The sequence below is a fragment of the Apiospora marii genome (assembly GCF_038362585.1).
Source record: "Apiospora marii strain CBS 49790 chromosome Unknown utg000006l_segment0_segment0, whole genome shotgun sequence".
NCBI lineage: Eukaryota > Fungi > Ascomycota > Sordariomycetes > Amphisphaeriales > Apiosporaceae > Apiospora > Apiospora marii.
In genome coordinates this window covers 1881593-1901881 of record NW_027117378.1, presented here as the reverse complement: position 1 = coordinate 1901881, position 20289 = coordinate 1881593, and the positions used below count along the sequence as shown (strand labels likewise).

Below are 20289 nucleotides of genomic sequence, written 5' to 3'. Positions count from 1 at the left end.
AGCACAGTCTTGTAAGCTGTACACGGACTGTGCCCGTTGCCAGCCGGGCTACTGGCGGTGCTGCTTTGCCGGATGCCACGGCTACCCTCCGCAGGGCGGCCAGCAGTGCATGTGTGTGCAGGACGGACATGATCTGGGGGCAAGTTGTGGCTGTATCTAGGCTTGAATTCCGGGCTGTGGTCGGTGCTAAGTACGATGGTGACTAGCCAGCTGAAAGGTGGATGAAGAACATTATCATAGACATGGGCGTCGAGACAAACGGGACAGGCGGTATCATCAAGTGGCAAGCGGTGATGTAGGATGCGAGGATAGTGGATTACCATGGCAGTGTTTCTAGTGCCTCATCTAGCCTGTGTCGGCGTTGAAAACCTCCGGTTGCAATGTCATTGAATTGATACCTTTCCCAGCTTCGCGAACATGGTGCATAGCCCCAGTCGGGATTTTCCGATCCCAGTATGTCATCTTGACCACATGGTCAGACCTTTTATTACGTTCACAGCAATTGATAGTCCTCCGGTCCCAGCTGAAAGGCCTGGGCTGCATCCATCCCCGCATACCGGAGGCTCTAGCAAGCTAGCCGCGCAAATCGTTACAGTACGTGCCGAGATTCCTTAATACCCTCGCCACCGCACTAGGTGTTTTTGCTACAGTACGTGCTCATAATCCTTAATACCCCTTCTAGCTCCCGCGCCACGCTATACTCCAAATACTCAGAATTTGCAGGCAATTCTTTAGTGGAAAATACCTAGTGCGGTGGCGAGGGTATTAAGGAATGTGAGCACGAACTGTAACAAACACACAGCATTTTGAGTTACGGGATCTAAAGGGTGTTAAGGAATCTCGGCACGTACTGTAGTAGAGCTAGACCACGAGCTAGAGTATACTAGGAGGTATAGCTCGACCTAGTAGACGAGGACCTGCATAGTCCACTCTGGACCGTCCTTCGAAGCGGGTAGGATCACCACGCAAAAGTTGTCTCCGCACTGTAGCTGGGGGGCGCTAGCAACAAAACCGTTTCCCTTTTCGGCTGCCCCTGAGATAAGCAGCCAATCAACGATGGCGTTGACGAGTTGGTTCATTCCAGTTCAGCTCGCCACGAGTTCGACTATTCACACTCCAGCCCGTCAAGGCTGTGAATTTCTAAGGCTAGATGACTATTAGTCCGAATGCCAATTTCTCTATCTCTCTAGGCTAAGCTTTTGGTAATGCTTGTTTTCATTGCGATTGCCACATTCTAGACGCGCCGGCCTTGTGCCTGGCGTTAGTGACTATACCATTACCCAAAAAGGGGAAATGGCTGCGACTAAAGGCCGCGTCTTATAAAAGGTGCCATTGACACCGACGCGGACCTTCGTTCCTGAGACAAGCATCTCGTTGTCCTCGGACTGATCCGCTCTTTGGTAGACAAGATGAACGCGCCTGTTTCGACAGTATTGTTGCGCCTGCTGATGGCCTCCGCGGCCACGGTGGGCGGCGTCGAGGCATCCAAGTGCCGCCACAACACAAACAGTGTGGGACTGTCGTCCAACTCGGCTCCCAGCTCGGGGACTGCTTACCCGGCGTCCTCGACCTCGGATGCTGCCAGCTCGGCTTCGTCTGCAGGCTCTGTCATCGCGTCTGTGACATCCTCATCGGCCACGGCTGAGACTGCCTCGTCCTCGACAGGCAGCCTGGACTCCAACACGGATTCGACGCCAACATCGACGACGGCCACCGAAGATGGGATCTCGGCCTCAGCGTCTGTTACGGATCTGCCGGAGTCGCTGTCGGCAACTCTCTCGGCGATCCTTTCTGACATGGCCTCGTCGTCTTCTACTGAGAGCATCACCGTCACCTTGGACTCGTCAACGAGCACGGACGGAGCCAGTTCGACCGCATCATCTTCGGATGCGACGGTCACGGACTCACCATCCGACACTACTGCGTCGGACCCGACCCCGACAGCCACGGAGTCCGGTGCATCGGATTCCACTTCAACTTCGTCTGGCGGCGAGGCCGAGCCAACCCCGACAGACACCGTGACTGTCGCTACATCGATCCCCCCTTCCACTACGACCGAGAGTGATCCGGACGCATCCACTTTCGATAAGGCAGACTACACCTTCTACGAGATCGAACTACCTGTGGTTTTCACATCTACCGTGGAGGGCTCAGCTACGCCCACGACAACTCAGGTCTACGAAATCACCCAGACCCCCACTCCATCCTGCCTGGTGGATGCAAGCAACTTCGACATGGCCTTCAAGATCCAAACCAACAAGGGTGATATGCTAATTCCCAAGAACGGCATCATCAAAAACCTAACCGTTGCCGACTTCCCCAGCCAGCCGCCCACAGATCCCAATGCGCCAGAGGATCCCGTGGCAGGCGCAGCCAACGAGGCGTTCTTCAACAACCTCCCGGACTATCATTTCCAGGAGCTCACTGAGGGCGGCACGCCTGGGTTCTACGATCTCATCACCACCGACGAAAACGGGGCCACGGTGTATGTGGCGTGGAACCCCAGCACCATGGAGATGCGCACGACCAACCACAGCACCGAGGGACAGACCCCGGACAGCGACGGACTGATCACTAGCATCTTCAGCTTTTCCTGCGACGGCCGCATGGTCATCAGCGACGCGTCCCAGACCGTCTACACTTGGGAAGTGTCTCCGGATGGCGTCCGCACCCGATTGGTTGTTGGGGCTCCCACCGACGACACCATGGTCCTGCTGGTTCCCGACTCGACGCCGCCTGGGTACCAACCCAACGTCGCGGCCTCGGACTCGATCCCCACCAAGCGACATGCGCGCTATGCGTCTACCCCCAACCACAGCCTGCTGGCCCGGGACGCCAACTACCACGAAGGCCAGCTGCCGCGCGTCCCCTCGTACCCGCCCAACCTGGTCTCGCGACCCCGGGACCACGTACGGCCCATGACGTACAACGGGTGCGGGTCCGGGTCGACGAGCTCGTGGATCCCGCAGCTGAACTTCGGGCACTGCTGCGACATGCACGACTACTGCTACGACAACTGCCAGGGCGGGCAGGTGGAGCTGTGCCACGAGCAGTACTGCGCGCCGGGCACGTGGGAGAAGTGCAACTCGGCCTTCTACGACTGCATGCACAACACGGCCTGCCCGCAGTACTCGTGGTTCTGGTCCCCCATCCGGCGCGCCCTGTGCGAGAAGGAGGCCCAGTTCTACGCCTGGGTCGTGACGACCTACAAGGGCGCCGAGGCCTTCCGCGACGCCGCCGCCGACCGCTGCGGCGCCTACTGCGACCTGGGCGGCGGCGCTCTCCAGCCCCTCTGCAACGGCAACTGCAATTCCCACGCCTACGACGACGCCAACTGCGGCGCCTGCGGCGTCACCTGCGCGACGGGCTACCAGTTCCACTGCCAGGCGGGCCGCTGCGTCTGCACCGCGGACATCCAGAACGACAGCCAGAACTGCGGCGGCTGCGGCAACCGCTGCCCCTACAAGACGCACTGCAGCGGCGCGCACTGTGTGTGTGATGACGAGACGTGCAACAACACCTGCGTCAACACCAAGAACCACCCCCGCAACTGCGGCGGCTGCGGCAACGTCTGCGCCACCGGCTACTGCTTCCAGGGGCAGTGCGTCGATCCCGACGCGGCGCCCACCTCGACCGGGCCGCCGCAGTGTCTCCCGACGGACGCGGTCAAGAACGGCGGTTTCGGTACGTTATTACTCTGACTTCCCCTTTCCCTTGAGTACTTGATTTACAAATTACGGTATTGGCTAACGGTGGATGAACTCGAATAATTAGACACCATGGTAGATGCCGGCAACGCCCCGCCGTGGCAGTTCAATCCCGATACCATCGGCGGGTTCCAGCCTATCACCATCGATTACAGCGGAAAAACAGCGTAAGTCTTTTTTTTTTTCTTTTTTTTTTTCTCGTTTTCTCTTTTCTTAAGTATCAACGCAATATGTTACAGTGTGGAGGTAATGACCGTGTTTCCCTTTCCTCTAATAGATCCATCTCGACCGGCAACAACAACTACGAATCCCAGTTCAGCATGCCCGTCCTGTCCCAAACCATCACCGTCTGCCCGGGCGCCAACTACGAGCTGACCTTCACGGTCCACCGCCAGACCGAGGCCCCTGTCTTCCTGCTCGTCTCGGTCCAGGGGCAGAACGTGGCGCAGCTGCCCCTGTACGGCACCGGCGCCCAGGGCTACGGGCCGTACCCCTTCACCGTCCCGGCCTCGGCGACCGGCGACACCTTCGCCTCCACCACCGTGCAGTTCCAGCTCGAGTCCCCGCTGGACTGGAACACCTACACGATCGCGTTCGACGACGTGTCCGTCTACCAGCCGTAAGATGGGGCGGGGGAGTTTAGAAGGTCTCGGTGCACTTGACGAACTGGCCCTTGGCGGGGGCGCCCTCGTGCGTCCACAGGCCGGCGTACTCGAGCGAGTCGTCGCCCTTGTCCATCCAGTACATGACGCGCTCGTCCTTGACCTTGCCGCCGTTGTACGCCGACTTGCCGTTCTTCATGGGGAAGTGCTGGAGCGCCTTGGAGTTCCTGGCGGCGAGGCCGGGCAGGCTGTCGCCGGCGTCGTCGTCGTCGTCGGGGAGACTTCGGCGGAAACCTGGCACGCCCGGGGGGGTGGGGATGTCGGGGATGTCGGGGATCTCGGGCACGGGCGGGGGCGAGGGGGGCTCGGCGGGGTGAAGGGGAGGCCGGGCAGGTTGCCGGGGTCCTTGATGGGGAAGGGGTAGCGGTCGCCGACCGTGGTGCCGGCCTTGGTGGCGTCGCCGCCTTTTTGCAGGGCTGCGATGATCTCCTTCTTGCTGTACTTGATCTCTTTGTTTTGGGTGGGAGGGGTTAGCCGGACGCCCGCAGAGCTTGCTTGATGAGAAGGGGATAGGGAGGTACTTACTGGCGCCGCACTGGGCTTGCTTGGGAATGCTGCCCTCGTTCGAGATGGTGACGGCTCGCTTTTGCAGGGGGCTGTCGGTGTCAGAGACAGGAAGGGCCGATGCGAGGGCAACGCAAGCGGCCAGGGCAACGTTCAAAAGCTGGAACTTCATGGTGTCGGTAGACTGGTTACTGGCTTAGAAGGTGAAGGTGATGGTGTCAATGATAATGTTTTTGATGTTGATGGTAGTGAGATGAAGGCGATTGTGTCAATGATGATGTTGTTGATGCTGATGGTGATGATGTCTGGAATGAAGGCAAACTACAGATGGCAGAGCGGTAGTCTTATAGGCATTCTTCAAACATTCTATTACTATACCAACAGCACCGATATCTACATTTCGAACCACATCAGATATAGTAATGTAATCATCGTCATAATTGGTCTTTCGGTGGGCGCAGTGCGGCACAAGGCAGAGACACCTAAAACGTATACAGTATTACAAGCATCGTGCTTACCTCGACACAAAAGAAGCAAGTCTGTATTCATAGATCCTTCGTAGTTACTAATGAAATTCCGCGTTCCTGGCTCGGCTATTTGGAAGGAAGTGGCTTGGATAGAGCTGTTGGTGCAGACCCTTGATTGTGTGGGGCCCCATGCAGGTGTTTAAAATAGATCAGGATTCGACCAGGACCCCCAAAACGGACTGGGATCCATCAGCCTTTGGGCGCTTGGCGCTTATTCTGTCGTCTCTTGTCCAATGGATGTTTGCACTGCCGACCCCACCATGACCCAGCACAGCCCGCTCCAACTGCTTTTGCTTACATGTCCCTCGACGTCATTGTCGTGTTCGCTCCAATATGGACTCATATAGGTAGAGCATCAGCGCAATCCCAACCCCAAAGTGGTAGCAGAGACGCATGTTGATTGTCTTTTCGCGACCGCCTCAAGCATAATACGCATCGTGTCCAACACAAACACAGTTAAGCTCCCAAGATCCGGAGGGCATCCATTCCAATCATGGCGTCGTCCAAACCCCCGTTTGTCCCCGCCTGGGACCCAGAGCAAGAACCAGCACCCTATCTCGTCTCGGCCGCGCAGGTCCAGCACGTGCAAGACTACATGTCTGGCCAAATCGGCGCCGACGAGTGCGCTGCGCGCCTGACCGAGCGAGTGCAAGGTCTCGACGCCGAGGGCATGAGCTCAGGCGTCTGGGCCATCAACACCTTCATCAACCACTCGGCCGCAGCCAACTTGCCTTACCAGCCCCAGCTGCTCTCTCTTGTCCGCGCCGTGCAGAACCTGCCCGCCCTCGAGGTGCCGGAGCCCAAGGAGGACGAGGATGGGGGGTATATCGCTGGGGGATGAGGGGAATAAGCTATGGGCGGATATGCCGGGATTCGGACATTCGTGGGGTGACGATCTAATGGGTATGTATGGATGGCATTTTTCATCCATATCCTCCTTGTCCCACCAGCTAGTAGCACACGCGCTGACTTTCGACTCTCTCTGTTTCTCTCATAGCCTTCCAATACACGCTCTACGATAAGCCCGAAACAAAGGACGCTGCCTCGACGTGGGCCAACGCCCAAGCCTGGTCTGCTCGGCTGGTATCTCTGCATGATTCCCGCATCGCCAGCGACTACTTTATGGACTTTGCCTCGTACCCCATAGTCCACGTCCTCGAGCGCGACGCCAACCCCTTGGCCACCCTCGAGCTGCCGGCCGCCGCCTTGGCTTTCCGGGTCGGGGCCGCCGAGCTGCTGCGTCTGTGCCGCGCCGGGTGCCGGCCGGATGCCAGCTGTGCGTTGGACGAGGGCTTCGACGACGTGGCGCCGTTCAACAAGGGTCGCGGCGGGAAGGGGCTGTGGACCGGGGCGGGGGGCTACTCGCTCGAGCGCTGGGGGTTCTGGAAGCGGCGGTGGCAGGAGCTCGGCGACGAGGGACGGGGAGGGGACGTGGATGCGGTGGCGGTGCTGGAGGCGATGAGTGAGGCTGAAAAAGTCTCGCTTTGAAGTGCGATCGGGGATTCATCGCAATAGGTGGAGGGAGAGGAGGTGGGATAAAACAGGATACCTACGCCTCCTAAGTTGTTCCTAGATAAGACGTGCAACAATGAAAAGCAGGAGGCCCACTAGATGTATTACAGTTCTAATGGCTACAGAACCAAGCTTACTAGTACCGTTGTTGATAGGCTCTATGTCACGCGAGAGGTGTACCCCAGGTATTTACAGAGTCATCACCCGCAGAGTATTTGTATTAAACTGGTACCTGTGGTTTCCCGACTATTCCTTTGGGCTCAAATATACAATGAGAGCCCAGGGAATCAAATAGTAAAGCCAGTTTAATCTGGTCATGCGTCGTGTTCTAAGGAATAAGCCAAGCGACCCCCTCGCGCAACACCCCCTTAACGCAACAGCTTCTTTAAATATTAATTAAAAATCGAAAATAATAGATAAAATTACGTTTTAAACTAATTTATAGTATTTTAAATAAAAAGAGTTAGAATAAAGTTTTTTAATAATATATACGCTTTTATATTAATTAATATTAATTTTATAAAATAAATCTTAAATAAAGAAATATTACCTTTAATTTAATAAAATAAAAGATTTTAAAACTTATTTATTAATTAAACTCTAAATTATACTTATTTAAGCTTAAAAAAGATTTAAAATAAAATTATTTAAAAAGTTATTATAAAAAGAAATAAAAAGTGTTATATTTTATTAAGAAATAATAAAGTTTATATTTAAATATTAAATAAAACATTTAAAATTAAATATTCTTTAAGTTTTTTTAAAAAATCTTTTTTTATTTATAGTTATATATAAATTTATAATTTAAAAAGTCTTTATTTATTAAAGATTAAAAAGTTATTTAGATTTTTCTTATTAAGTACCTTTCCTTATATTTTATTAGGAAAAGTACTTAATATTTAAAAACTATTTTTAAATAATTATTTAAAAATAAAAGTGATTTTTTTAATTTTTTCTAATATAATATATTACTTTATTATATATTTAATTTATTATAAATTAAAAAATTATAATTTTCCCATTTTTATTCAATTTTATATTATATTTTTAAAATAGAGCTTTTAGGTGTAAAAGGCCGTTGCATTACCCAGGTGTTGCACGAAGGGGTCGCTTGGCTTAAACCAAAACCATCAGAGCCGTTCTTTGATTAGCTCAAGCGGAATCAACTTGCTGTAATATGCCTTAGCACAGAAAACAAGAAAGGGATTTTCAAACCCTCAGCTTGTTCCATCCCTTGATTTTCTCTTCGACTAAATACCGAACCCAATTCATTCTTTGCAAGCCCAACATCCCAATTGTGTACTCCACATTTCCCTCCAGCACGACAAGCCCCAAGCAGCTAGAGAAACTCAGCCTTGAGAAGGAGCTCTTCGGTACCCCAACCCCAAGTGGCATCAGTCTCCCCCACGGCCAGGCAACTCCTTGAACTTTGTCCCACGGTGGAGCAACGAGGGCATATAACCTGGCCACCAGAGGAAGCGCCAGTCTTCTGGATCAATTATGGTCGCGCAGTGTACTTGATGTTTCTGACCAGAATGGAGAAAGGCCTTGGCTGACTTGACAAAGACGAAAATGTGAGAGACCAGAGTCGTTATCTCTCACACCACAAACCCATTATCGTCCAGCGTACAGTCTTTGTCCAGAGCCGCGTACACAATATAGGACTCTTCTATAAAGTATTGCCGAGATTCTTCGCTCTTGCACAATACTCCCAAACGTCATCACTCTTTGCACACCAAACCCCCGAACCTATCATAGCCCACGTCACTAGAATCCCACCATGCCTGAGTACTGGAACACGGAAGCCGAGCGCAACGCGCCCCGGCCCGTCCTCACCGAAGACCAACGCGAGCAGATCGCCGCCCTGTGGGCAGATGTTCTTGAGGTCGACCTGCTCGACTGGCTTGCCGAGAGTGCGGAGGCCGACGAGGTCCCTCCGCAGCCTTTAGACCTTTGCTCCACCCTGCGCGTTACCTACATAAACGAAACGCCGGAGGAGGCCTGGCTTTGGAGCCTGTTTGGGACATTCGGCCCCGTCACGCGCGTCTGGAAGGCCGCGGACAGTAAACCCCGCCTGGCGCGCCGTCTCGCCTTCGTCACTTTCGCACGGCGGCTGGACGCGGTCCGGGCCCGCCAGCGCCTTGACGGCTCCCACGAACAGTGCCTAGTCATGGACGTCGACATGGACGTCGACTTCGACGTCGACCGACCGGAGCTGGACTACCGGCCGGATATGGGGCTGGAGTGCCCCGGCGAGGGGGAGTTCGTGGTCCGGGACCCGCCGCTGCGGGCTACGGTCGAGCTGCAGCCGGTGGCGCCCACGGCGACGTACGTGACGATTGTGCTTTCGACGTCGTGGGAGCTCAAGGAGAGCTGGAAGCGCGAGCTGGAAGATACGAAAAGGTGGGTGCTTGGCTCGACTCTGGGGGCGCGTGTCTTCCTTGCCTATGACAGATGCGAGCCGCCCAGCCAGCAGGCGGCAGTAGTGGAGTGAGTAACTATAACCCGCACCTAGCATCCGTGGATAGCAGCAGTGTGCCAAGAGGACAGCAACGCTATATCAACGTGAGTAGAATATAGTGTATGTCAATAGAACCTTGGTCGTGAATAAAAGAGTAAACCAGCTATCGATGTGGCAATTTCACGAGGGAGAAGGTGATAACCCCTTCACTGAGGCTCGCGTGCTACGAATTATGTTTTTAGAACAAAGTCCTATTTGGGTAAGTGTAACTCTTGCCGACCCGAACCCCCAATCGACGTCTCCCCCTTTGTAAACGCTGGCTGCATCCCGGTACACCTCTGTTCTTACAACAGCGTCATCCATACATGGACGAAGCCGGGGTGGTGTTTACCAGCTTGTTTGAGGCATGAGCACATGATACAAAGGATACTAAAAAGCCATAGCTTCGCGGTTGATACTTCCGAAAAGATTTGAGCTCTTTGGGATCCAGGAGCTGATACGATGTTGATACAAACAGAGTAATGGCCAACTGCCTATGTTTCTCCCCTACTCTTCGATTCGCATCAAATATCACTGGCACAAACCAAAAGGCGAACAGAATATTGTTTTTACCAACATGGACGCAACAACACCTTTCTTGCGTTCTTTGTTTAAACCTGAAGTCTGTTTCACGAACAAAGCCGTTGTGCAGGGAACAGCCCTATTGTTGACAATTTCGTATGCTCTTCCGCACTGGTATATATACAGCGTCTGATTCTCCTCTACCTCAGTACAATCCCCATCCTTTTCCTGGAGACCAACCATCCATCCTCAAGCATAAACTACAATAACTACACAAGATCCCAAGACACCACGCAACTCAAGTCATCATGCCTTCATACTACACCCCCGACTCCGCCCGCACCGGCCTCCCGGTCCTCGCCGACAAGCAGCGCGACGAGATCCGCGCCAGCTTCGCCGACGACCTGCAGACCGCCCTGCGCGACCGCCTGGAGGCGATGGCCAACGTCTGGCACCAAGCCGGCCAGCCCGAGCACGACCTCCTGACCGTGCGCGTGCTCCCGACGTCCGAAACGGTGACCGCCAGCACGGTCCGCAGCTGGTTCACGCCGTACGGCAGCGTCATCGACTTCTCCATGCCCCTCAACGCCGACACAGGCAAGATCGCGGGCTACGCCTACGTCACCTTCCTGGAGACCGAGGACGCCGAGGAGGCGCTGGAGAGGTACCGGGCCCCCGAGAACGCCGACAAGGTCCGCCGCATCGAGTTCGTCGAGACGGCGCCCGAGTTTCCCCGGCTGAGGCCCGAGTACCCCGCCGCCGGCGAGTTCGAGGTCGCCGACCCCCTCGTGAGGGCGAGGGTCAAGCTGCAGGAGATGGAGCCCGACGCCACGTACGCAACCGTTCTCGTCAAGACTTCGTGGGACTTGAGTAAGGCGGACAAGGCCAAGCTGGAGGCGGACAAGGAGTATTCTCTCGGCTCGGTCGTGGCTCCTCGCGTGTCTATTGCCTATGAGATGTTCTAGGCGCCTGACCAGTAAAGCCCGGGGGCCAATGAGGTGAGAGCCCAGGAATTGTTCATTTTACTGACCATAGACAGCGATGTATGAGTGTTGAGAGAGCCGGGTGAAGCGTGATGATTAGGCTCCACCAACGGCGAAGAAAAAAGGAATCGGCAGGTAAGTTAATCGTAGGCATTCGTAACAATACACCAATTATCGGGATTTAGGTCCGCAGACGTGATGTGAGATACTGCAGTCACTGTGATGTATAACAGCATATGGTGCAAACCCATGGCGATGGGATAGATTGGCCATATGTGACTGACAGGGTCGAGGATGAAGTCTTCATGCAACCCTTGTGACGGGTTCTTCTCTTTCGCCGGATCGAGCTTGGGCAGTCGGCTTCGGGGAAGAAGGAGCCCCTTTGTTGGCGGAATCCTGCGCCATTTGCTTCCTGCGCTCGGCAACTCTCTTCCTCTCCTCTGGGCTTAGCATTTTCGACTCTACCGAAAGCCAGAAAATGCCTATAGCCGTACTCACAAACACCTTAACCGCTATTTCGACGGCCCGTTCCTCGCCGGATTGCGGCCTGGGCGGTTCCTTGGGCAGAGGAAGCGCGGTGTACCGCTGGTCCACTGTATGATACCATCGAGAGAAGATCCTGATTGACAATACGTTTTGTCCTGGAGGTGCGGCATTGCGGACATGAAGCTTCAGGGGGGTCGCGGATATTAGTAGTCGCATGGGAAGCATGGCGAACAGACTTGACAAGACATGTAGAACAATTCGCGTGAACCAACCAGTCTGGCAATAGAATAGGTAGCAGGCATCCCCGTATTTACCTGAAGGTAGGTAGCCGTCAAAGCCAGCAAACACCTCCTGCTATATCTCTAAGCCCCTACCATACTAGAGCGCCACATGTTTGCTTCTCCAGACCGCGTGTCAGGTCGCTGCTGGCCAGTGACCATCGCTGGGGCGACCGCCGACATACTACGATGCATGGGCCAATAAAAGAACGGTACGGACTTGTTGTGCAAGAGACATGGCGGTGGCTTTATATCAAGGCCATCATTGTCCAACGCGAGCAAGCCACTTCGGCGGTTAGAAGGGAATCCGAGCTAGCGGTGTGGCTGGTACGCTGCGGCACCCCCATCTCCGCCAGCCGATTGCTTCGATCAAGTAAGCTAGAAGCTAGAAATCGAAGAGGTAACGATCGTCAGGCACCTCGAAGTCTAATACACTGGAACTCGTGTTCGCAACGAGTATATCTGTATGACGTCGGTCTCAGGAGCAAGGCAGGTTTCAGGACGTTGCGGTAGTTTGTGTGCTATGTGCCAAGTAGCTGGTAGAGCTTGGGAGTTAGGTTGCTTTTAGCTGTGTGGTGGGGTCCAGGCTCCTAACCGTGCCTTCCTTGGCCAAATCAATTGATCGCCAATCCCCCCAGCCACGGGCAAAAAAAGAGGCGCGCACTAAGCAATTCGGGGGGAAGCGAGCGGGAGAGCGTGCGTGGACGGACACTCTTATTTCTTGGATGGGCATCATCAAACGACGCCCGCTGGAGCTGCAGCCGCCCGACCGATAACACGATAAACGTGAGATCCGACTGGTCATGTTCTATCTGCAATCAATACGAGACTGCCGGGGTAGTAGATGCCATGCATCCTGCAAGAGATACATCGATATGGGCATTAGCTCGGGGCCAGAAATCGGAGGGCTGGGGAGGGGGGCCAAAGGGGGGAACACAAAGGCAAGTAAGTAATAGGCGGGTGGGGATTGAGATTGGGAGAGAGATCAGCACCACCTTTGCATTGGGGCCTTGTGTTCGGGTCGTTCCCCCCTAGGCTCTGCCAGACCAGACTTGGGGGCCCAGGTGCCAGGGCCATTGCATCCCCAGCCGCCTGCTATTCCGACACACCAACCTCCCGTTTAGAGAGCTGCGTATTTCACCGGTTCCCCGAAGGCGATCTGCCGATGGACCACGACAGTTCTTCCTCTCTTCTTTAATCTTCTTTTTTGATCTCACTCTCTGTTGCTTGAGACCCATGAATGGACCCTAGACCTAATTGAAGTAATACTCATCACCACTCAATTCGATTGACGATCCAATTGCTACAGACTCAATCGGGAGGTACCTGCAGCAGCTCAGACTCTCGGAACCCACCTTTGTTCCTGGAATTGTTTCCATTTTCAACAACTCATCCCACTTCTGCTGCTGTGTGCCAGCTCACCAAGCAACCCCACCAATATACTTTTTTGACCTTACACCGGACTGCATTACATTACATACGCATTCTTAAAAAGGGACGGAACTCCCGCCGCCCCCATGAGCGCCGCGGTCCAGTACCCTTTCCCAGGGATGCACTCGCCCACCACCGCCTCCTCCAAGCCCGTCCTCCCGCCCTCCTACCACTCCCCCCGCGACTTCGAGAAGCTCGCGGTCATGCAAGCTCAGGCCCACCAGGCCCAGTACAACAGCAACAGCCGACCCGTCACCGCCAGCAACAACAACAACAAGTTCGACAGCCACGACGACTTCTACGACTTCCTGGACAGCAACCGCGGCGGCAGTGGCGGTGGCCCGCCCCCAACTCAAACTCGGCAGCCGCCATGCAGAGCGGAAGCCCCAACATGCAGCGCGGCCCCATCCCCATCAACGGCCCAGACCAGAGCCGCCCGCCCGTCACGCGCGGCACCGGCGGCGCCCAGATGCGGTCACGGCCCCCTTCTTATGGCAGCGGCAGCCGGTCCGAGGAGATGCTAGTCGACAAGCACCGAGAGCAGCGCGAGAAGGAACGCCGCCAGCAGCAGCTGCGTGAGCAACAACTGCAGCAACAGCAGCAGCAGCACGGCGCCAGCCCCGCGGGCGCCCGCAAGCCCCTACCGGGCGGCCCCCGCTCGCCCTCGAGCGACTCCCCCAGCGCCAACGCCCCCTGGCGCGGCGGCAGCGGCGCCCACCCCCCTCAACCGGCGGCGCAGCAGCAGCAAGGCCGCCCCGTCTCCTCCGACTCCAACTCGAGCGGCGACGGCCGCCCGCTGGCCCGCAACAACACCGCCGCGGGGGCGGCCATGGGCGCCGCCATCCAGCGCCTCAAGTCGCCGAGCGTCATGGACTGCGTGCTGTCGCCGCTCGAGAGCAAGGTGACCGAGTACCTCGGCTTCATGACGTCTGAGGAGGACACCATCTCGCGGCTCGACGCCGAGATCGCCCTGCTGCAGGCCCGCAAGGCCGAGGCCGAGTCCCGCCACGCCGAGTTCAAGTCCAAGCACGACGACTACCGCCGGCAGTACGCCGACGTCGAGCGCGCCCTGCGCGGGGACGCGCCGCCCCTGCCCGGCATGCGCCACGCCGCGACGGCCACGACCAACAACGGGCCCCCCACGACGCGCGAGCTGCAGCAGCAGCAAGCCCTCCTCAACCAGCAGCAAGGAGGCGGCGGCGGCCAAAACGGCGGGCCCGCCATGGGCCGGCCCTCGGTCCACAACTCGCAGCACGACAACCGCCACATGGACGACGACATGGACGAGGACGACTACGACGACGAGGACGACGGCTACCAGCAGCGCCGGCCCGAGAGCCGCCGCATCATGAGCCAGCAGTCCTTCGGCCGCTCCTCGCAGCAGGGCAAGAAGAGCCGGTTCCGATTCAGCCTGTTCGGCGGCGAGAAATAAAAAATAATTGAAAAAGAAGAAAAAGAAAACAAAGAAGGAACGAGAGATGAGACGAGAGATATGAGGACCGAAATGAATTAATGAAACACACAACCTCTTTTTGGCCACTTTTGTTTTCACTTCTTTTCAATTAATCTAGGGGGCGGGCGTGGATTGGGGTTGATATGGTCTTCTTGAACACACACCTGCTTCGTCCTGTCTGTATTTTGCCCAACTTCTTCTGTTGTTACTCTACAAACACGAGATAATAAATCAACACTTGGCCGGCAAAAAGATGCATATAGACGGACGGGAACCATGGCCCGAAGGGGGGCGAAAGAAGGAGTTGGTTTGCCGGCGTTTACTCTACATATTACATCAATACGATAATTATGAACCAAATCTTAACATATCACGATGCATAGTTGAGTAAGACTTGGAATGTGTAATGTGTGTTTAATTTCTTCATCTCTTCATTCAATCTTGCGACCATGATTCTTCAGCACTCTATATGCAACATAGCATGCCACCAACACCAATTACATATCAGCCTTCCGAGAAGTTCCAAAGAGAGAGTCGTGAGGGTTGCCAAAAAGGCAGGCCGGGCCATCCAATCCACATCGCATGTTGCATCGTGCTCTGGAATGCCAAAGTGGGGGGTATCGCAGCATTCCCTAGCCAGACACAACACGTTTGACCAAGACTCGGTTCCACTGCGCGCGCAGTATAAATCGAGCCCAGCGCCGCCGCGTCGTCTGCAAGTCAGATCCCACGCAGTCGCTTAACTCCATCCAAGCAGCTCCAAAGTGCTGCGCGCTTCCGGGACCGACATGGCCTGGACACCGAGTTGGCGCACTTGAGTACCGCGGCGAAGCCTCTGAAGTCCAAGCGACACCTTCCAGCCCTCCTCCTCACCGAGGACGAACATGTACCGCTTACCCTCCTGGTCTCGGATGTTGGCGCGCAGGACGTGGAGCCCCTGCTGACGGAACTCGCCTGACTGGCGCGAGTAGGTCGAGGCACCATCGCCGTGTGGGCACATGCGGCAATCGTTCTTACAGGTTTGTAGCATGTTTGTGAGAAAGGTGTCGGCTTCATCACCGGTGAGGACCTTGGGCAGGCCGCGATCCATGCGTGCGCGTTGCTTGCCTTTGGGCGCAGGGGCAGGGGCGGCCACGGGTGTGGCGAAGTCATGCGAAGAGCACCATACCTCCATGAGCTTGAGCGTCCAGGCCTTAACATCCCACTCGCGTTGCGGTACGCCACGCACATCGTCATCGATGAACAGGCCTTCGGTGGTGATGCGCAGAATCAAGCCATCCGTCACCGTACCCTGCCCCGAGAACAGCTGCGACGCGGGCGTCTTGGCGAATTGGTTCATGAAGCAGTACACAGCCTTGATCACGATCTTATCCGGGTCCTTGGTCGAGTATGCGCCACGTTCCGAGGGCGGAGGCGATGTGCGCGAGGTTGATTGGGAATATGCGTAGGACGACTCCGTGAAGACGGTTTCGCCCGATCTCCGCCGGTTGTGCTGCTTGGGCGTATCGTAGGGCCGGTAAGAGTATTCGCTTCCATCGCCCTCGGTCGTCTTGGCTGTAGGAGGCGGCGGCGGGCGTTTGGCAGAGCTGGGAGCAGCGCTGGGAGGGGCGGAAGGGGCGGGAGAAGCTGGCTGCGACGGCGGTCTGCCGTTGGGCCAGGGGTTGGTCTTCTCGCCGACCGAGGAGAAGGCGTATGTGCTCTTTCTGATGGTCTCGGCCTTGGCTTTCTTCTCGGCCTCCTCCTTCGCACGTTGCTCGGCCGCCTCTTTGACGCGTTTCTCGGCCGCCTCTCGGATAGCCGCCTCTCGGACGAGCTTCTCGGCTTGCTCCTTGGCGCGCTTCTCAGCCTCCTCCCTGATTCGCTTCTCGGTGGCCTCATTGGCTTCTCTCTGGGCCTGCTCTCTGGCCCGTTGAGCAGCCGCCTCCTTAATGCGTTTGACTGCTTCATCATTGAGCCGCTGCGCCTCCCTCTCCAGGGCCTCTCTTTCGAGTTTCTCGCGGAGCGCCTTCTCCCGTTCGAGACGTTCGCGCAATTCTCGTTCTCGAGCTTCGCGCAGGCGCGCTTCTCGGATTGCTCGGGCCTTGGTGGCCTCCTCCTTCTCGCGTTGGATCTTTTCCTTTTCTTCTTTCTCCTTCTGTTCTTGTTCGCGGATCGCCTTGGCCTTGGCCTCGGCTTCGGCTTTCTCCTTCGCCGCCTTTGCTTCCGCGTCGGCCTTCTCCTTTGCTGCCTTGGCCTCCGCTTCAGCCTTCTCCTTCGCGGCCTTGGCGGCAGCTTCGGCCTTCTCTTTTGCCGCGCGAACCTCCGCCTCAGCCTTTTCCCTTGCGGCTTGCTCTCGCTTTGCCCGTTCCCTAGCCTCCGCCTCCGCCTTTTCTCTTGCGGCTTGTTCTCGTTTAGCCCTTTCCTTAGCTTCAGCCTCGGCCTTTTCTCTTGCTGCCTTCTCCCGCTTCAACCTTTCTTTCGTTTCCTTTTCGCGAAGCTCCCGGAGTCGCTTCGCTTTTTCTTCTTTTCGTTTTTGCTCGGCCTCCCTGGCTTTCCGCTCCTCCTCTTTCTGCCGAGTCTCTTCTCGAGCCTTCTCCCACGCATTCTTGTGCCCGTCGGGCTCGGGTTTAGGTTCATCGGGTTTTGGCTCCTTGGGTTTGGGTTCCTCGGGTTTAGGCGCGTCGTCCTGTTGTGGTTCCTCAGCTTGAGGACGTTCTTGCCAGGAGTTCTTGGGATTCTCACCTCCGTGAGATCCGGGTGGTGGTCCCGAGTGCGAGGACGATGACCGGTGGCCGCCGTGCGGTGGGGGTGGCGGAGGCGCACCATTGGGCATAGGACCCGCTCCAGCTCCATTGAAGGAACCAGCACCCGGACCAGTATGCCAATCGCTACCGGCGCTTCCTCCGAAACCCGCTCCAGCGCCAGGGCCATTCTGTGTTCTTCCAAGCACCCAGGCGCCAACTCCGACTCCTATGGTAAGCAGCATCATACCCATTTGGCCCATGCCTTGAAAGGTGCTCCACCACGTCTTGAACGCCGGCGCCATGCTCTGGAAGATCACGACGAGAACCAGGGCCGAAGCAAAGCCAGCGGCAAAGCTGTTGACATTGGGCTTCAAGGATGGCAGGTACAGGAAGCCGGAGCCGGACGAGTGTGGAGGTATAATGAAAATGTCGTATTTCCCGGGAGGCATATTGGGACTGCCTGCGCCGGAGCTGGTGGTCCTGGGGTTGGAGCCATGAGGCGGCGGAGGCGGTGGAGGGCCGTCCATCTTGCGCGAGCAGACTACCGGTAGCCTCGTGTCCAGAAAGAGAGAAGTCGAAGAACAGGATTATGTGCGCGGGAAGGCAGCGCAACGCAACGCAACGCAATGCTCTAATTACAGAAGACAGAGGGTCGGAATATCGAGGGGTATCTTGAATCGGCCATCAGGGTTTGTCGTAACGTCGTGTGCTGTAAGAAAAAGAGAGGCGTCAGTTGTCTATGTTTTGGAGGTTTGTAGAAAGCCACGGGAGGGAAAGAGGAGTTTTTCTTCCTTCAAACGTCGACGGGAAGCCGAGGCCACCTATTTCGACATGGGCAGGGGAGTTTCAGTGGGCAGGGGGGTTTGAGGTGATCATGTCCCGGTCTGCATGTGTCTACCAGAACCTGGAAGAACTCAACTCACAGACCACGCATCACGTAACTTACCGGGTACGATAAAACTGGGAAGTGGAAGCAGTTCGACGACGATCCAAACACCAAGGGAATAAACCAACGCCCAACAAAGCAGAATGCAAATGCGACGATGCAAAGAAAAGATGCAGGAATTTTCTGGTGCTGTTGATCCTTCTAGTAAATCTCTGACGAGTGAAGAAGAGCAAACAGAAAGAACGGTGAGGTACCAGAAGACATGGCGAGATTGACGAGCAAAATTGCGGTGTCGAACCGAAATGGAGTCGGTTCGGTCGTTTAGTATGGAGATCCGGTTTGGAAGTGACTGGAGTCGCTTGTCGCTTGGTCGCTTGGGGGGAGAGGGGCCTCTCTGTTTACTTCGTTTGCTGCGAGGGACGAGTAGTAAAAAAAAATATCTAGCGGCGGGGAGGGGTGTTGACACAGGAGTGGGCAGCCTATGGCAGTTGCAGCGCAGGCCAACCACACTCTGAATTGGTTGAAACTTGGGCCGCTAAGGCACCAAGCGGCGCCCTGCCCCACCCACACCAAGTGGCTGCTCCCGCTCACTGTCAGCACTTCAGCCAAGAGCTTCAGCTGCATTGCGGCCACCACCACCACTGCCATGTGGTGTGTGGGAGCTGATCTTTTTGACGAAATTAAACCCGGTGAGCATGCAGGACAGTGCTCTAGACAGCTTCGATACCAGGGCCAGGCAAAGGCAGGTATCCGAGATAGGTACACCAAGGTCGCTTCTTCTAGTTAATATGGTGTTTACGGTTTTAGAAGGGTAGCTCGTGGTAGATCTATTGATTTTCTTTCAGCTTTCAGGCCGGTTCATCCCATCCCCAAAGACTAGTACCGCAAGTGGGTGAGCTCCTAGCTGGTGTGGTATGGAGGATGGGCACCTCGGATTCATTGGTGCTTCTATGCATGGAACGCTCTCAAAAGCAAACAAGCCCGTTCCTCTATACGAAATAACAACACCTTGCTTTCCCAACCTTCCGCCTGGCAGGCATTGGTCAACGCATTAATATGACTTGTCGCCAACAGACAGATTGCATAGCTGGCTTCCCTCCCTCGCAGCGGGCCTGGACCCGTCGAGTTCGATCTCGTGCATACTGGAGGAGGGAGGGTTGCTGTTACATTCGCTCCGCAAAGTACTCCGTACATCAACTATCACCTGCAGAGTATTGGGTGATACGCGCACAGAAAAGCGGCACACACACACACAATCTTTGGAAACGCGTCTGAGTCGTCGTCGTATGTAGGCCGGGACGAATCCCAACGGTCCACGATGTTCGGTTCTGTTCAACAGCGACACAAATGATGATGGTGACACCCGTCCAATGACACGAAATTGCCCAATCTCTCCATCGTTACAGGCCACGCCCCCATCACACCGGTCCACACCCCCAAGCACGAGCAGCGAATCGCGGCAAGACACCAGCCTCCGGGGAACGAACCGAAGGAGGGGCGCGGCAAGTTTGCAAACATCTTTGGCAAGCTGGCAAGCTGGCTTCTTCGGATGTCCTCTCCTTCGTGTTCATCGTCTGAGCACTGCCTAGGTAGGTAGAATACTTACCTAAGATGTACCTACATACTTTACGGGCTAAATCCGTCGAGTCCAGTTGTGTGCTAATGCCCAGCAACAGCTGGCGCTAGCGACTGCTAGCGCGGCATAGCCCACGGATTGGATGAGCCGGCGTATTTGCAGAAATGGCGATCCGTTTAGGTGTTCCTCTCCCGCTCCGGCCAGGATTTCCGAACGACAATTGTTTTTTTGGATGCGAACGATGCAATGACGGCCAATTATGCCGACGAGACGATTCCCTGTCCTCTGTGTAAGGCTGGCTTGCAGCATTGACTGCACACGGCCATTGGGCTCCAACAACCGTATGCGCTGGCGCAACCGTTAACCGTCCACCTGTTCGCGACAGGGATCTTCCTCCTTGTAGCGAGGCAGCGTTCGTTCGCTCGGTTGCTCCGGCAACGCGCCACCAAAAAAGAGGGCACCGGAAGGGGAAAAGAAGGTTGTGACGTAGCAGCAGCTCCCTTTCTCTCACGTGCCTCGTGGCTGAACGCAGACTTTCG

The 20289-nt window shown here is 55.7% G+C and overlaps 9 protein-coding genes across 9 annotated transcripts; 6 read left to right on the top strand and 3 right to left on the bottom strand.

The window, feature by feature from the left end:
* Positions 1-1409: 1409 nt before the first annotated feature.
* PG985_010336 (salivary secreted peptide) lies at positions 1410-4330 on the top strand (the record flags this gene model as incomplete). Its single annotated transcript, XM_066830104.1, has 3 exons — positions 1410-3684; positions 3787-3874; positions 3985-4330. 3 exons carry the CDS (start codon positions 1410-1412, stop codon positions 4328-4330), a joined length of 2709 nt encoding a protein of 902 aa, XP_066682494.1.
* Positions 4331-4346: 16 nt separating this feature from the next.
* PG985_010335 (uncharacterized protein) lies at positions 4347-5045 on the bottom strand (the record flags this gene model as incomplete). Its single annotated transcript, XM_066830103.1, has 1 exon — positions 4347-5045. The coding sequence occupies one exon, from the start codon at positions 5043-5045 to the stop codon at positions 4347-4349; it is 699 nt and encodes a 232-aa protein (XP_066682493.1).
* Positions 5046-5893: 848 nt separating this feature from the next.
* Positions 5894-6241, top strand: PG985_010334 (uncharacterized protein; the record flags this gene model as incomplete). Its single annotated transcript, XM_066830102.1, has 1 exon — positions 5894-6241. One exon carries the CDS (start codon positions 5894-5896, stop codon positions 6239-6241), a length of 348 nt encoding a protein of 115 aa, XP_066682492.1.
* A 22-nt stretch (positions 6242-6263) lies between these two features.
* PG985_010333 (uncharacterized protein) lies at positions 6264-6888 on the top strand (the record flags this gene model as incomplete). Its single annotated transcript, XM_066830101.1, has 2 exons — positions 6264-6303; positions 6398-6888. 2 exons carry the CDS (start codon positions 6264-6266, stop codon positions 6886-6888), a joined length of 531 nt encoding a protein of 176 aa, XP_066682491.1.
* A 1804-nt stretch (positions 6889-8692) lies between these two features.
* PG985_010332 (uncharacterized protein) lies at positions 8693-9406 on the top strand (the record flags this gene model as incomplete). The annotated part of the gene is made up of 1 exon (XM_066830100.1): positions 8693-9406. The coding sequence occupies one exon, from the start codon at positions 8693-8695 to the stop codon at positions 9404-9406; it is 714 nt and encodes a 237-aa protein (XP_066682490.1).
* An 836-nt stretch (positions 9407-10242) lies between these two features.
* PG985_010331 (uncharacterized protein) lies at positions 10243-10899 on the top strand (the record flags this gene model as incomplete). Its single annotated transcript, XM_066830099.1, has 1 exon — positions 10243-10899. One exon carries the CDS (start codon positions 10243-10245, stop codon positions 10897-10899), a length of 657 nt encoding a protein of 218 aa, XP_066682489.1.
* A 321-nt stretch (positions 10900-11220) lies between these two features.
* PG985_010330 (uncharacterized protein) lies at positions 11221-11628 on the bottom strand (the record flags this gene model as incomplete). Its single annotated transcript, XM_066830098.1, has 1 exon — positions 11221-11628. One exon carries the CDS (start codon positions 11626-11628, stop codon positions 11221-11223), a length of 408 nt encoding a protein of 135 aa, XP_066682488.1.
* Positions 11629-13198: 1570 nt separating this feature from the next.
* PG985_010329 (uncharacterized protein) lies at positions 13199-14544 on the top strand (the record flags this gene model as incomplete). The annotated part of the gene is made up of 2 exons (XM_066830097.1): positions 13199-13448; positions 13478-14544. 2 exons carry the CDS (start codon positions 13199-13201, stop codon positions 14542-14544), a joined length of 1317 nt encoding a protein of 438 aa, XP_066682487.1.
* A 760-nt stretch (positions 14545-15304) lies between these two features.
* Positions 15305-17815, bottom strand: PG985_010328 (Trans-sialidase; the record flags this gene model as incomplete). The annotated part of the gene is made up of 1 exon (XM_066830096.1): positions 15305-17815. The coding sequence occupies one exon, from the start codon at positions 17813-17815 to the stop codon at positions 15305-15307; it is 2511 nt and encodes an 836-aa protein (XP_066682486.1).
* Between the last annotated feature and the right edge of the window lie 2474 nt (positions 17816-20289).